This window comes from Leptonychotes weddellii, chromosome 16 (genome assembly GCF_054177405.1).
Source record: "Leptonychotes weddellii isolate Sample4059 chromosome 16, ASM5417740v2, whole genome shotgun sequence".
In the NCBI taxonomy this organism is placed as follows: domain Eukaryota; kingdom Metazoa; phylum Chordata; class Mammalia; order Carnivora; family Phocidae; genus Leptonychotes; species Leptonychotes weddellii.
In genome coordinates this window covers 32,242,537-32,255,224 of record NC_138384.1, presented here as the reverse complement: position 1 = coordinate 32,255,224, position 12,688 = coordinate 32,242,537, and the positions used below count along the sequence as shown (strand labels likewise).

Below are 12,688 nucleotides of genomic sequence, written 5' to 3'. Positions count from 1 at the left end.
TGTTTTAAATTTTTTTGTCTGATGTAAGTATAACCACCCAGCTTCTTTTGGTTTCCATTTGCATGAAACATCTTTTCCCTTCCATTCACTTTTAGTCTCTTAAGTCTTTACATCACAAGAGGTGAGTCTCTTGTAGGCAGCATATAGATAGCTCTTATTTTTTAATCCATTCAGCCTATTTTCATTTTAAAAGTTTAATAAAAGTAAGATCATTCTGATGAATAGCAAGTAGCGATTGACTTATTTTGGGATAATTAAAATTTATTGATCTGTAAGTTAGCCTCTAGTCAATAAATCTCAAAATACACCTCAAACTAAAATCAATTCAGTTTTTATTATGTACATAAATTTGAAAAGAACATTTCTTCAGAAAGAGCAAGAGAAACATGAAAAATGTTGAGATTATAAAAGAAAACTATAAAAGAATTTTCTAGAAACTCAAAAGTAGGAAAACGAATACTGTTAGTTGAGGTTAGCTATTCTCAGTACCTTACCTCATACTTAAAAAAAAAGTTCTTTCATGAGATTGTTTTGATAGTTCTTCTTAAATAGACTTTAAAAAACCATGAAAATAGGAATCTTGGTAAGAAAAAAATTGGACAAAAGGCCAGTCCTTAATTTCTTACTTGGAAGCAGTCATTCTTAAGCAGTTTCTTGCATATCTTTCCAGAGATATGTATTTTATACATATATAGACATATATACACAGATATCTTTTTCAAATCACAAATGGTTGCTTACTAGACATACTCAAAATGAACTTTTCTTTTATTGTCTTTTGCTTACCACACTATTTTAAGAGACTGTTCTATGTCATGATATTACACCATATAGAAGTATCATAATTTATACATTTTCCTACTCATGGTACAGATTTTCTAGATTTGTTATAAATTTCATGTACAGAAAAATAACAAACGTAAAGATTCATTAAAAAATATCTGAACTCAGACTATTATTGTTTCTAGTGATATCTTTTTTTTTTTTTAAAGATTTTATTTATTTGACAGAGAGAGACACAGTGAGAGTGGTAACACAAAGAGGGGGAGTGGGAGAGGGAGAAGCAGGCCTCCCGCTGAGCAGGGAGCCCAATGTGGGGCTCGATCCCAGGACCCTGGGACCATGACCCGAGCTGAAGGCAGGTGCTTAATGACTGAGCCACCCAGGCGCCCCTAGTGATATCTTTTTTTTTTAAGATTTTATTTTTAAATAATCTCTATGCCCAACATGGGGCCCGAACCCACAATCCCAAAATCAAGAGTCGTGTGCTCTGAGCCACCAGGTGCCCCTCTACTGATGTTATCTTATTTCAAGCATAATGTTGTAATAAAGTTGTTTTCTTAAGCCCTTAAATCCACCATAAGATATATCCTGTGGTATGCTGTTAAACTGGCTCTCTGGGGTGGGGAAAAAGCCCTGATTGGCAGTTGCCAATTTTCATGTTGTAAATACTCCCCTCATAGCCGATTCCCACTGAACAGAGTGGGAAAAAGATGCATACAATCAGCTCATCAGGTGGCATGAACTGGTTCTAGCAAACCACTGAATATATTCCATCTAAAAATTTAATAAAGAACAATACAGCCTCCATTTTGAGAAGAAACATAACAAACCAGGACCTCGCTGGTTACATATTTATAGGTACATTACACCCTTTCTTTTTGGTTATTTTTTCATTTTGATATCAGACTAGCCTTAAGAACAAGTTATATTCTTCCCAGTGAAATTTAAGTGTTAGTGAATACCTTTATCACCTACTTTTTAAAAACAGTGGAATCACTCTAGTAATTAAAGAAAAATGAACAAAGATAAGGAGTTAGATTTAAATGCTATTCCTATAAAAGGAATATATTCTGCTAATAAGGAAAAAAAAAGACACCTTTCACTGAAAACTTACTTGATGCTGGGCATTGTCTTATGCATATTTCATCTACATCCTTTTAAGGTAGGTATTCTATCTCCCACTTTACAGGTGCAGAAATGGACCCTCAGCAGTAGATCTTAGTTTCTAGCCAAGGTCTCTTTGACTCTAAAACTTGTGCCTAACCACTGTGGGATACATACCACTTCCCAAGCATTTATTAAAAAGATCAATGCTTACTAAAAAATTCAGCATTCTGAAATTTTAGAATTTATAGCTAGTAAACTGAAGATCAGTTTATTGAAGCAGAATATGTATAAATCCCTAATTAGTTAACCTGCTGTTTTTCTAATAAGGTTTAATTTGTTCTTCATAAAAAAAGTCAGGGACCTTTTGTGTAGGAATGTTTAGTCATTTAAGGTTTGCTGTAAGCAAATTAAATGATGGCACTCATGGGAACACAGCAGGAACAGAGAGTTTTTAAAAGATGTAACTGTACCTAGGATTCTGAGTTGACAGTATTTTTACCAAAATCAGTTCAAGCAAAGACATTACCTTCGAGGAACATTGTGAGGATATGGAATGACAATTAGCTGGGAATTTGGAATGATTGCAGTCCACTCTTGTTTTCGTACAGACTGGAAAAAGAATTTAAGAACATTTAACATTAGTATACTTTAAAAACAGAATTATTATTCTAAATAAATAAGGAAAAAGCTTAAGTGCTCCTTGATTAATTGAAATCCTAGGTATGGATTAAGCTAAATTTATATATATTAAGCCCCAAATGGGGCTCCTGTGCACTATTAGCAAAAATTTTTTTGATCTTTTGAGGGAAGGATTATATTTCTGTCTCATGGATTCATTAATTTAACAAATATTTACTGAACAGTGTAGCAGGTACTGTTCACAGTGCTATGTACAAGTGCTGCTCGAAGCTAAAATTCAAGTAGAGGTGGAGTATGACAAGAAACAAAATATTTTACGTTAGATAGTGAAGATGAAGAGAAAAAGCAGGAAAGAGGGACAGGAGGTCATGAGGTTTATGAGAGGTGGTAGAAAACCATATCTTTAAATTACGATGTGCTCCATGTAAGATAAGCTTAGATAAGTCACTACCTATTTCTCTCTTTCTATATTCTCTTTAAAGAGATTAAAAAAGATTTATTGAATTCAAATTGTTGAATTTAAATATTTGAAGAGTATATATTAAGACACAGATTAATTGTAAACAAAATAAATTTTTACTCACCTTCTCTCCAGATGGACGGGGAATGCCAACATACAGATGATCAAGAAAATTTGCACTTCGACCTAAACCAAGTACATTGTATGGTAGTTGGAGGGCTAAATGTGCGGATTGGCTGAGTTGTCCAGCTAAATTTATTAAAAAAAAAAAAAGGCATCTTTGTAAACATTGCTCTCATCAAATATTAAAATGATAAAATATTAACAATTTAGGTGCCAAAACTTAATTCTTTAAGGATAAAAATGTGAAATGAAATGTCTGGTTCATTACCATTAATGATTCACTTTTCAAAGAAAGTAGCTTTATTGAGATATAATTCACACACCATAAACATCACCCATTTAAAATGTACAACTAGGGGCGCCTGGGTGGATCAGTCATTAAGCGTCTGCCTTTGGCTCAGGTCATGATCACAGGGTCCTGGGAACTAGCCCCGCATCGGGCTCCCTGCTCGGTGGGAAGCCTGATTCTCCCTCTCCCACTCCCCCTGCTTGTGTTCCTCTCTCGCTATGTCTCTCTCTGTCAAATAAATATTTAAAAAAAAATAAAATGTACAACTAGTGGTTTTGAGTATATTAAAAAAGTTGTTGAGCCATAACTACAGTCAAATTTTAGAATATTTTCATCACGCAACAAAGAAACTGCATTCCCATTAGCAGTTACTCCCTATTTCTAACCCCTACTCTCTTAGTTATGGGTAACCACTAATCTTACTTTCTCTACAGATTTGCCTCTTCTGGAGATTCATATAGATACAATCAATGTGTTGTGTTTTTTTTTGTTTCCAAAGATTTTATTTATTTATTTGACAGAGAAAGACATAGCGAGAGCAGGAACACAAGCAGGGGGAGTGAGAGAGGGAGAAGCAGGCTTCCCGCAGAGCAGGGAGCCCGATGTGGGACTCGATCCCAGGACCCTGGGATCATGACCTGAGCCGAAGGCAGATGCTTAATGCCTGAGCCACCCAGGAGCCCTCAATGTGTGGTGTTTTTATGAATAATGCTGCTGTGCACATTCACATACAAGTATCTGTGTCAACTTCTGTTTTCCGAAATGGCTGCACCATTCTCTATTCCCACCAATATGTATGAAGGTTCCAAGTTTTCCACATCCTTGCTAACACTTTATCTGTCTTTTCGATCATAGCCATTCCAGTGGTTGTGACGTGATATCTCATTGTGGCTTTTTTTGCATTTCCCTAATGACTAATGATGCTGAGCTGCTTTTCTTTTTCTTTCTTTTTTTTTTTTTTCATATTTAGACATTTTTATTGCTCAAATTAAAATAAAAATACACTTTTTGGAGTATACAATTATCTGAATTTTAACACAAGTATGGATTTATAGAACCATCATTCCTGAAGGGTACCAGAATATGCCATCCCAAAATATGGCTCTTTGGCATATGGATTATTTTGAGCTAATGGCCATTGAGAACCAGTAGGTACAGGAAAAACTCTAAAAACAGGGCACTACTTTTCCTTTTATAAAGGAAATTTACATTTATGCAGGAAGTTTTCCTTTGTAAAAATGTCTCTCTCAGGGCGCCTGGGTGGCTCAGTTGGTTAAGCGACTGCCTTCGGCTCAGGTCATGATCCTGGAGTCCCTGGATCGAGTCCCGCATCGGGCTCCCTGCTCAGCAGGGAGTCTGCTTTGCCCTCTGACCCTATCCCCTCTCATGTGTTCTCTCTCATTCTCTCTCTCTCAATAAATAAAATCTTTAAAAAAAAAATGTCTCTCTCTCCCATAGCAGCAAGAGGAGGACTTTTAACTCTCATCAATGGAAGACTTAACAAAGGAGAACTCTTAGCAATGGAGAAGGCACTGACTTAAATCTGCATAACAAATCTTACTGAACAACTCTCATTTACCATGCTTTTCCTGGACCACCTTCCCATAACTTGTTTCCTTTGCCCAGAAACCCTAAATCCCCTGTCCACTGTTTAGCCTAAAATGGTATTTAAGTCCAAATTCTAACCATCCCTTTGGGTTACTCATCACTGGATGTTCCCAAGTGTACATGTACTATGTACATGTTAATATATTTGTTAATCTGTCTTTGGCCAGTCTAATTTATAGGGCCCCACCTGGAGGACCAAAGAAAGGTAGAGAAAAAGATTTCTTTTCCTCTTCTAAACCACCATAAAGGTATAAAACAGTTCTGTATCTGTAAAAATTTCATCATGCTCTCCTTATGTATGTCAGAACCTCTCCCAGGACTGTAGTTTGTCTTTTTGAGAATGTCATATAAATGGAATCAAACTATATGTAACTTTTGATATTGACTTTTTTTTACTCGGCATAATGCCTCTGAAATACATCTAAGTATTGTGTATTGAGGTTTCATGCCTCTTCATTAGGAATAATATTTCATTGTGTGAATGTTCCACCATTTGTTTATCCATTCACCTGTTGAAGGACATCTTGGTTGTTTCCAGTTTGGGCCTATAATAAATAGAAGGGCTGTAAACATCTGTGTATAGGTTTTTATATGTTCATATAAAAAGTATGGTAAATGAGAGTTATTCAGTAAGATTTGTTATGCAGACTTAAGTCAGTCCCTTCTCCATTGCTATTTATATGTTCACATAAAAACCTATACACAGATGTTTACAGCCCTTCTATTTATTATAAATTTTCAGTTGTCTAGGATAAATGCCCAGGAGTGGTATTTGTGGGACAGATTGTAAATGTATGTTTAATCCTACAAGAAAATGGCAAATAATTTTCCAGAACAGCTATATATATATATATTTTTGGTTAAGTATTGCTTCCAGTCTTTTCCCTATTTTTAAATTGGATTATTTTCTTATTGTTGAGCTTTGAGAATTCTTTACACATTCTGAACCCAAATCATGTTCCAGATATATAATTTCCAAATATTTTCTCCCAGTCTGTAGTTTATCTTTCATTCTCTCAATAGTATCTCTCTCATACAAATGAAATGTTTTTAATATTGGTGAAATTCTATTTTTCAATATTTTCTTTGATGGATCATGCTTTTGGTGTCATGTCTAAGAACTTGCCTAAAATGGTTTTGCCTCATATGATTTTCTTCCATATTTTATCCTAAAAAGACCTTATAGATAATCTAGCTTCAGAATAAAATGAGATAAAAAAAAATGTCAAACATAAAACATAAAGCTGAGCTGCTTTTCAAATGTTATTGGCTATATATTTGTGTAGCTACCTTTGTATTTCTGTGAAGGGTGGTAGTAGTATCCTCCCTCATTTTGGATTTTAGTAATTTGAGTCTTTTAGTCTAGTTAAAGGTCTAAAGGTTTATAAATTTTGTTAATCTTAAAAAAATCTTTTGGTTGAATTTGTTTTATGCTTTTCTTCCCTACTTATTTTATCTCATTATTTCTTACCTTCTGCTTGCTTTGGGTTTAGTTTGCTAGTTTAGTTGGCTAGTTTCTTAAAGTGGTTATCAATTATAGATTGTTCCTATTCCTTAATATAGGCACTTAAAGCACTAAATTTTCCTCTAAGAACCACTTTAGATGCATTCCATACATTGTGGCATGTTGTGTTTTTGTTTTCACGTACCTAAAGTATTTTCTAGTTTTCCTTGTGATTTGAAACCCATTGGTTTTTTAGGAGTGTGATGTTTAATTTCCACATATTTGTGAATTTTCAAATATTAATGACTTCTAATATCATCCCATTGTAGTTGGGGAACATACTTGGCATGATTTCAATCCTTTTAAATTTATTGAGGCTTGTTTTGATCTAGCATATGGTCTACTTTGTAGAACTTTCCAGTTGTGCTTGAGAAGAATGCATATTCTGCTGCTGTTGGATGGAGTGTTCTATACATATCTCTTAGGTTTTGTTGGTTTAGTGTTATTTTCTCTTTTCTTATAGATCTTATGCCTCATTTGATCCATTACTGAAAGTGGGGTATGAAAGTCTCCAATAATTTATTTTGAATTATTGATTTCTCTCCTCAATTCTTCATGTATTTAGGGTGCTCTGTTGTTAGGTGCCAATGTCTTTATAGTTATTATAGCTTCCTTATGGATTGCCCTTTTTATTATCAGTATAAAATGTCCTTCTTTGTCTCTAGTAACAGTTTTTTTTTCTTAAAGTCTAGTTTGTCTGATATTAGAATGGCCACCCCAGTTTTCTTTTGGTTACTCTTTTTTTTTAAGATTTTATTTATTTATTTGAGAGAGAGAGAGAGAGAATGAGAGAGAGAACACGAGATGGGGGAGGGTCAGAGGGAGAAGCAGACTCCCAGCTGAGCAGGGAGCCCGATGTGGGACTTGATCCCGGGACTCCAGGATCATGACCTGAGCCGAAGGCAGTCGCCTAACCAACTGAGCCACCCAGGCACCCTTGGTTACTCTTTGCGTGGCATAACTTTCCCCATCTTTTTACTTTCAACTTATTTATATCATTTTTTAAAGATGTTATTTTTTTTAAGTAATCTCTATACCCAATGTGGGGCTTGAATTTACAATCCTGAGGTGAAGATTCACATGCTCCATTGACTGAGCCAGCCAGGCGCCCCTCAACTTTTTTGTATCTTTGAACGTAAAGTGTCTCTTGTAGATGGCACATAATTGGGTCATATATAATTATCCATTCTACCAAACTCTGCCTTTTGATAGGAGTGTTTATTCCAATTACATTTACTGCAATTACTGGTAAGGTAGGATTTATGTCTCCCGTTTACTACTGGTTTTGTACAGGTCTTATGTCTTTTTAATTCTATTCCTCCATTGCTGCTTTGTTAAATGTTTTCTAGTGTACCATTTTAATTCCCTAGTTGTTTTTTTCTATTTTTTGAATTATTGTCTTTGTGGTTGCCATGGGGATTACAATTAGCATATTAACTAAAAAAAATTTAATTCCTAGTGCATATAACAACTTTGTTCTAATATAGCTATTGTCCTCCCCCTTCCTTTGTGCTCTTATTATACAAATTATATTTTTATACATTATCAACCCATCAACACAGGTTTGTAATGATCATTTTATACAGTTGTCTTTTAGATCAGATAGGAAATGAGACATTACCATATTTTATGTTTATCTATAGTCTTACTGGTGTTTTTTACTTAATTGTGTGGATTTGAGTTACTGTCCAGTTGTCCTCTCAGTTTAGCATTTCCTGTAGGGTTGTGTACTAGAGATGAGTTGTCTGTTTTATTTATCTAGGAATGTCTAAACTCCTTCATTTTTGAAGGATAGATTTGCCACATATAGAATTCCTGATTGACAGATTCCCGCCCCTCTTATAGTACTTTGAATATATCATCCCCCTCTGGCTTCTATGGTTTTTGGTGAGAAGTCAGCTGTGAACCTTACTGAGGCTCTCTTGGACATGGTAAGTAGCATCTCTCTTGCTGCTATCAATAGTCTCTTTCTGTCTTTGTTTTTTTGACAGTTTGACTATATGTGGATCTCTTTGAATTTATTCTCCCTGGAACTGGTTGAGCTTTTTAGATGTGCAGATTAATGTTTTGAACAAATTTGGGTGGTTTTAGCCATTATTGCTTCAGATATTTATTTTGCCCCTTTTTCTCTTTTCCTTCTAAGAATCCCCTTATTCATATGTTGGTATGCTTGATGGAGGGTCCATAGGTCTCTGAGTTTTTTGTTTTTTTTTTAAAGATTTATTTATTATTTGAGAGAGACACAGAGAGGAGGAGGGAGGGGCTGAGGCAGACGGAGAAAGAGAATCTCAAGAAGACTCTCTGCTGGGCACAGAGCCCAACACAGAGCTCAATCACAACCCTGAGATCATGACCTGAGCCGAAATCAAGAGTCAGACACTTAACCGACTGAGCCATGCAGGCACCCCTCTGAAGTTTCTTCCTGTAACCCAGGCTGTATACTCTCTGTATGCAGAGTTTTGTATTCCGGTTTGATCTGTATTCAAGCTTGCTTATTCCTTTGTCAACTGAAATCTGTTATTGAGCCCTCTACTGAATTTTTCACTTCAGTTACTGTATTTTCCACCTCCAGAATTTCTATTTGATTTTTGAAAATGATCTTTATCTCCTTATTTCCATTTTCTATTTAGTGAGACATAGTTGTCATACTTACCCCCTAATTCTTCAATCCTGGTTTCTTTTAGTTCTTTGAACATATTTATAATAGCTGATTTATAGTTTTTTGTCAACTAAGTCCAATATCTTTGGGCACATTTTTCTGTTGTTTGCTTTTATTTTTTTCAAATGTGTTTGTGACATACTTTCCTGTTTCTTTGCATGTCTTATAATTTGTCGTTGAAAGTGGACTTCTGGGGGCGCCTGGGTGGCTCAGTCGTTAAGCGTCTGCCTTCGGCTCAGGTCATGATCCCAGGGTCCTGGGATCGAGCCCCGCATCGGGCTCCCTGCTCGGCGGGAGGCCTGCTTCTCCCTCTCCCTCTCCCCCCGCTTGTGTTCCCTCTCTCACTGTATCTCTCTCTGTCAAATAAATAAATAAAATCTTAAAAAAAAAAAAAGAAAGTGGACTTCTTAGATAATATAACAACTATGTTATCAACCATCTCCCTTTAAGGATTTGTTGGTTTTTCTTTGTTGTTCATTTGTTTAGTGACTTTCCCTGGATGAATTCTATAGATTCTGCACTCCCTGCCACAAAGTTATTTTATTTTCTTATTTTTAAAGTTTTTGTCTTCAGCCTGGCTTCCTAGGGGGCATACTTGGGTTGGTATAACCAATGACTGGTACACAAGATTTCTTTAAATATCTTGTCTGTATGTCTTCCACACTTTGCTGGAGGATTTGTGTGTGGAAGCATGCCTTCAAACTTCAAGCAGTTTATAGGATAGCTTTAGCTTTCATTTCTTGCTTGAGCAGGGCCTTAAGGTAGTATACTCAAGCTGAGTATTTGAATGAAGTAGTTTCCTTTCTAGGCATGTTCATAGCCTTCTAGATCCCCATGAATATATTGGAGTTTTGCAAAGTTGCCCATGGTTACCTAGTTCCTCAGGACTTCTTATACTTTGACCAGGCTCTTGTTTCACTACACCTGAAATCATAGGCTTAGGTAGCTCACATTTTGCTAGCAGATGATTTTTGTTTTTGGTAATGCCCGGGGGAATAGGGACTTTTTTTTTAAATTCTATTTTTTACTGCTGGGCTGAACTCTGAGTCAAATCAAATAGCCCCAACCTCCTGAGAATGGGGATTTTCCAGGGAGTTGCTAGTTTAGATAAAATATTGACAGTGCTCTGGGGATGGGAATTTTAATTCAGTCAGTCCTGTCTACTGACTGTGAGCTACTGGCTTTCACGGCTGCTGCATTGCCATACCACTCAGTAGAGAAGGGAGCTTGGGTGGGAAAAGCCCAAATTAGACTGCCACAGAACCTGCAGTCTTATTGAGGATTAGCAGTTCCTCTGGGATAGACAACATAGTCCATTCTGTGGCTTTGGTTAATTTCTAGAGTTCTGAAATGGTTGATATTAGTTGTTTGACCCGTATTTTTTTCCTTTTTGCGGAGAGCAGGTTCATGCAGTCCTCACACTGGCATTCCAAAAAGTCAGTCTCTCCCTTGGAGAGTATATATTTCCTACATAGTTAAACTGAACACTTAAAGGATTATCATATGGTTTCACTCATATGTGGAACATAAGCAATTGCACGGAGGACCATAGGGGAAGGGAGGGAAATCCAAAGGGGGAGAAATCAGAGAGGGAGATGAACCATGAGAAACTATGGACCCTGAGAAACAATCTGGGGGTTTCAGAGGGGAGGGGATTAGGGGGAGGGGGTCACAGGGTGATGGGTACTGAGGAGGGCACGTGCTGTGATGAGCACTGGGGGTTATACTTAACTAATGAATCACTGAACACTGCATCAAGGACTAATTATGTACTATACGGTGGCTAACTGAACATAAAAAAAAGGATAAGGCTAATTAATACCTAAATATTTTAATATTCAGTGGGACTCTGCTAACATCACTAAACATTACCCAGAAATATGAAATCATTTGAAAGTATACATGATTTTTTAATATAGTTCTTATGTTAGAAATAGATATGTATAATGGAAAGAAACAGTGAACTTAGGGATAGGCATTTAAAAAAAGTTAAACAATGTATGCAAAATTGTAAAGCAATATAATGAATTGCAAATTAGTAGAACTGAGTGATAATGCTGATTGAATGATAATGCTTAAACTTGAGTATCTTGTCCTGCACAATAAGTAATACATGTTAGCTATATGTTATCATAAAATTTATTATTACATAGTTGAAGTAAAAATCAAATATATACTGATTTCATTACACTACCAGCAAAGACTGACTTAAGAGATCAAACTAGACATAAAAATTATTTCCCTATAATTACCTTACTGTAAAGAACCAAAATAAGAACTTTTATCATTAATACTCTAGTAAGACCTTAGAGCATAGATTTCAAATTAAAATAGTATGTTTAATAAGAAAACTTAAAAACTTACAAAGAATAATGAAAATAAAAGTATCTAAAATCTCAAAATGAAGACATAATTATTATATTTTAGCATACTTTTAATCATGTAATTTTTTCCCTAGACATGTGCATGCACAAACACATTAGCATAGTTTAGTTTTATTGCTTTTCACTCAGTATTATGAGTATTTTATCATGTTATTAAAATTCTTTAAAAATAGGAAAGCAGAGAGAAATATTATTGCAACACTGAAATCCCACTGAGAAAACCAAACTAACAGTTAAAAGACATTTATTATATATGCCTTTAAAAATTATTTTTCTAAAATCTACAGACATTATCAAAAACAATTTTATTGCCTACATTAATCCTCTTATATCATCATTGAAAAAATCTATTGTTGGAGATGATGGATTTCTCCTTATTTTTCACTATTACATTAAACTGATAAGAACAGATACTAAACTTGATCTTAGCCAAAAGGCCAAGAAGTGATTAATCTTTCACCATTATAAATAATGCTTTAGTGAACATCTCTGCACATCATACTTGTCTGCATCAAGATTAGTTTTTTACATTCCTAGATATGGAATACTGGGTCATGAAGAAGGACAATCATTGGATAAAAGAATAGTCGCTTCCAAACCATAAGAGACTCTTCATCATAGTAAACAAACCGAGGGTTGCTGGAGGGGAGGGGGGTTGGGAGATAGGGTAACTGGGTGATGGGCATTAAGGAGGGCAGTGGTGTAATGAGTACAGAGTATTATGGAAGACTGATGAATCACTGACCTCTACCTCAGAAACCAATAATACATTATATGTTAATTAATTGAATTTAAATTAAAAAAAGACAAAAAAAATAGTCTCTTCAACAAATTGTGCTAAGACACCTGGAGGTGTACTACTTTACATTTCTACTAGTTTACAATGAAAGCACCTATGACATTCCATTTTCTTATTGTTTTTTAGGGGTGAAATTCACATAATGTATAATTAACCATTTTAAAGTATAAAAATTAGGTGGCCTTTAGTGTATTCAGAATGTTGTGCAACCACCAGCTCTCTCTAGTTTCCAAACATTTCATCACCCCATAAATATACCCATACCCATTAAGTAATAACTCCCCATTCCCTGGTAACCTCTAATCTGCTCTCAGTCTCTATGGATTTATCTAT

General features: G+C 35.4%; 1 protein-coding gene, 1 long non-coding RNA gene and 1 pseudogene across 2 annotated transcripts in view; all 3 read right to left on the bottom strand.

The window, feature by feature from the left end:
* The window catches only part of NETO2 (neuropilin and tolloid like 2), a 53,533-nt gene extending 51,622 nt beyond the window's left edge, over nt 1–1,911 (bottom strand). The window contains exons 1-2 of the mRNA XM_081807585.1: nt 1,898–1,911; nt 1,759–1,781 (exon numbers count right to left, since the gene is read on the bottom strand). Coding sequence (XP_081663711.1) covers nt 1,759–1,781; nt 1,898–1,911 — 37 coding nt within the window. The remainder of the gene's footprint in view (nt 1–1,758; nt 1,782–1,897) is intronic.
* A 517-nt stretch (nt 1,912–2,428) lies between these two features.
* Nucleotides 2,429–11,535, bottom strand: LOC145717562 (uncharacterized). Its single transcript, XR_014140879.1, has 2 exons — nt 3,114–11,535; nt 2,429–2,499 (listed from the first exon to the last, which is right to left on the bottom strand). It is a non-coding gene; the product is annotated as an uncharacterized LOC145717562 (long non-coding RNA).
* A 361-nt stretch (nt 11,536–11,896) lies between these two features.
* On the bottom strand, nt 11,897–12,005 carry LOC115939668 (U2 spliceosomal RNA; annotated as a pseudogene).
* Nucleotides 12,006–12,688: the final 683 nt, after the last annotated feature.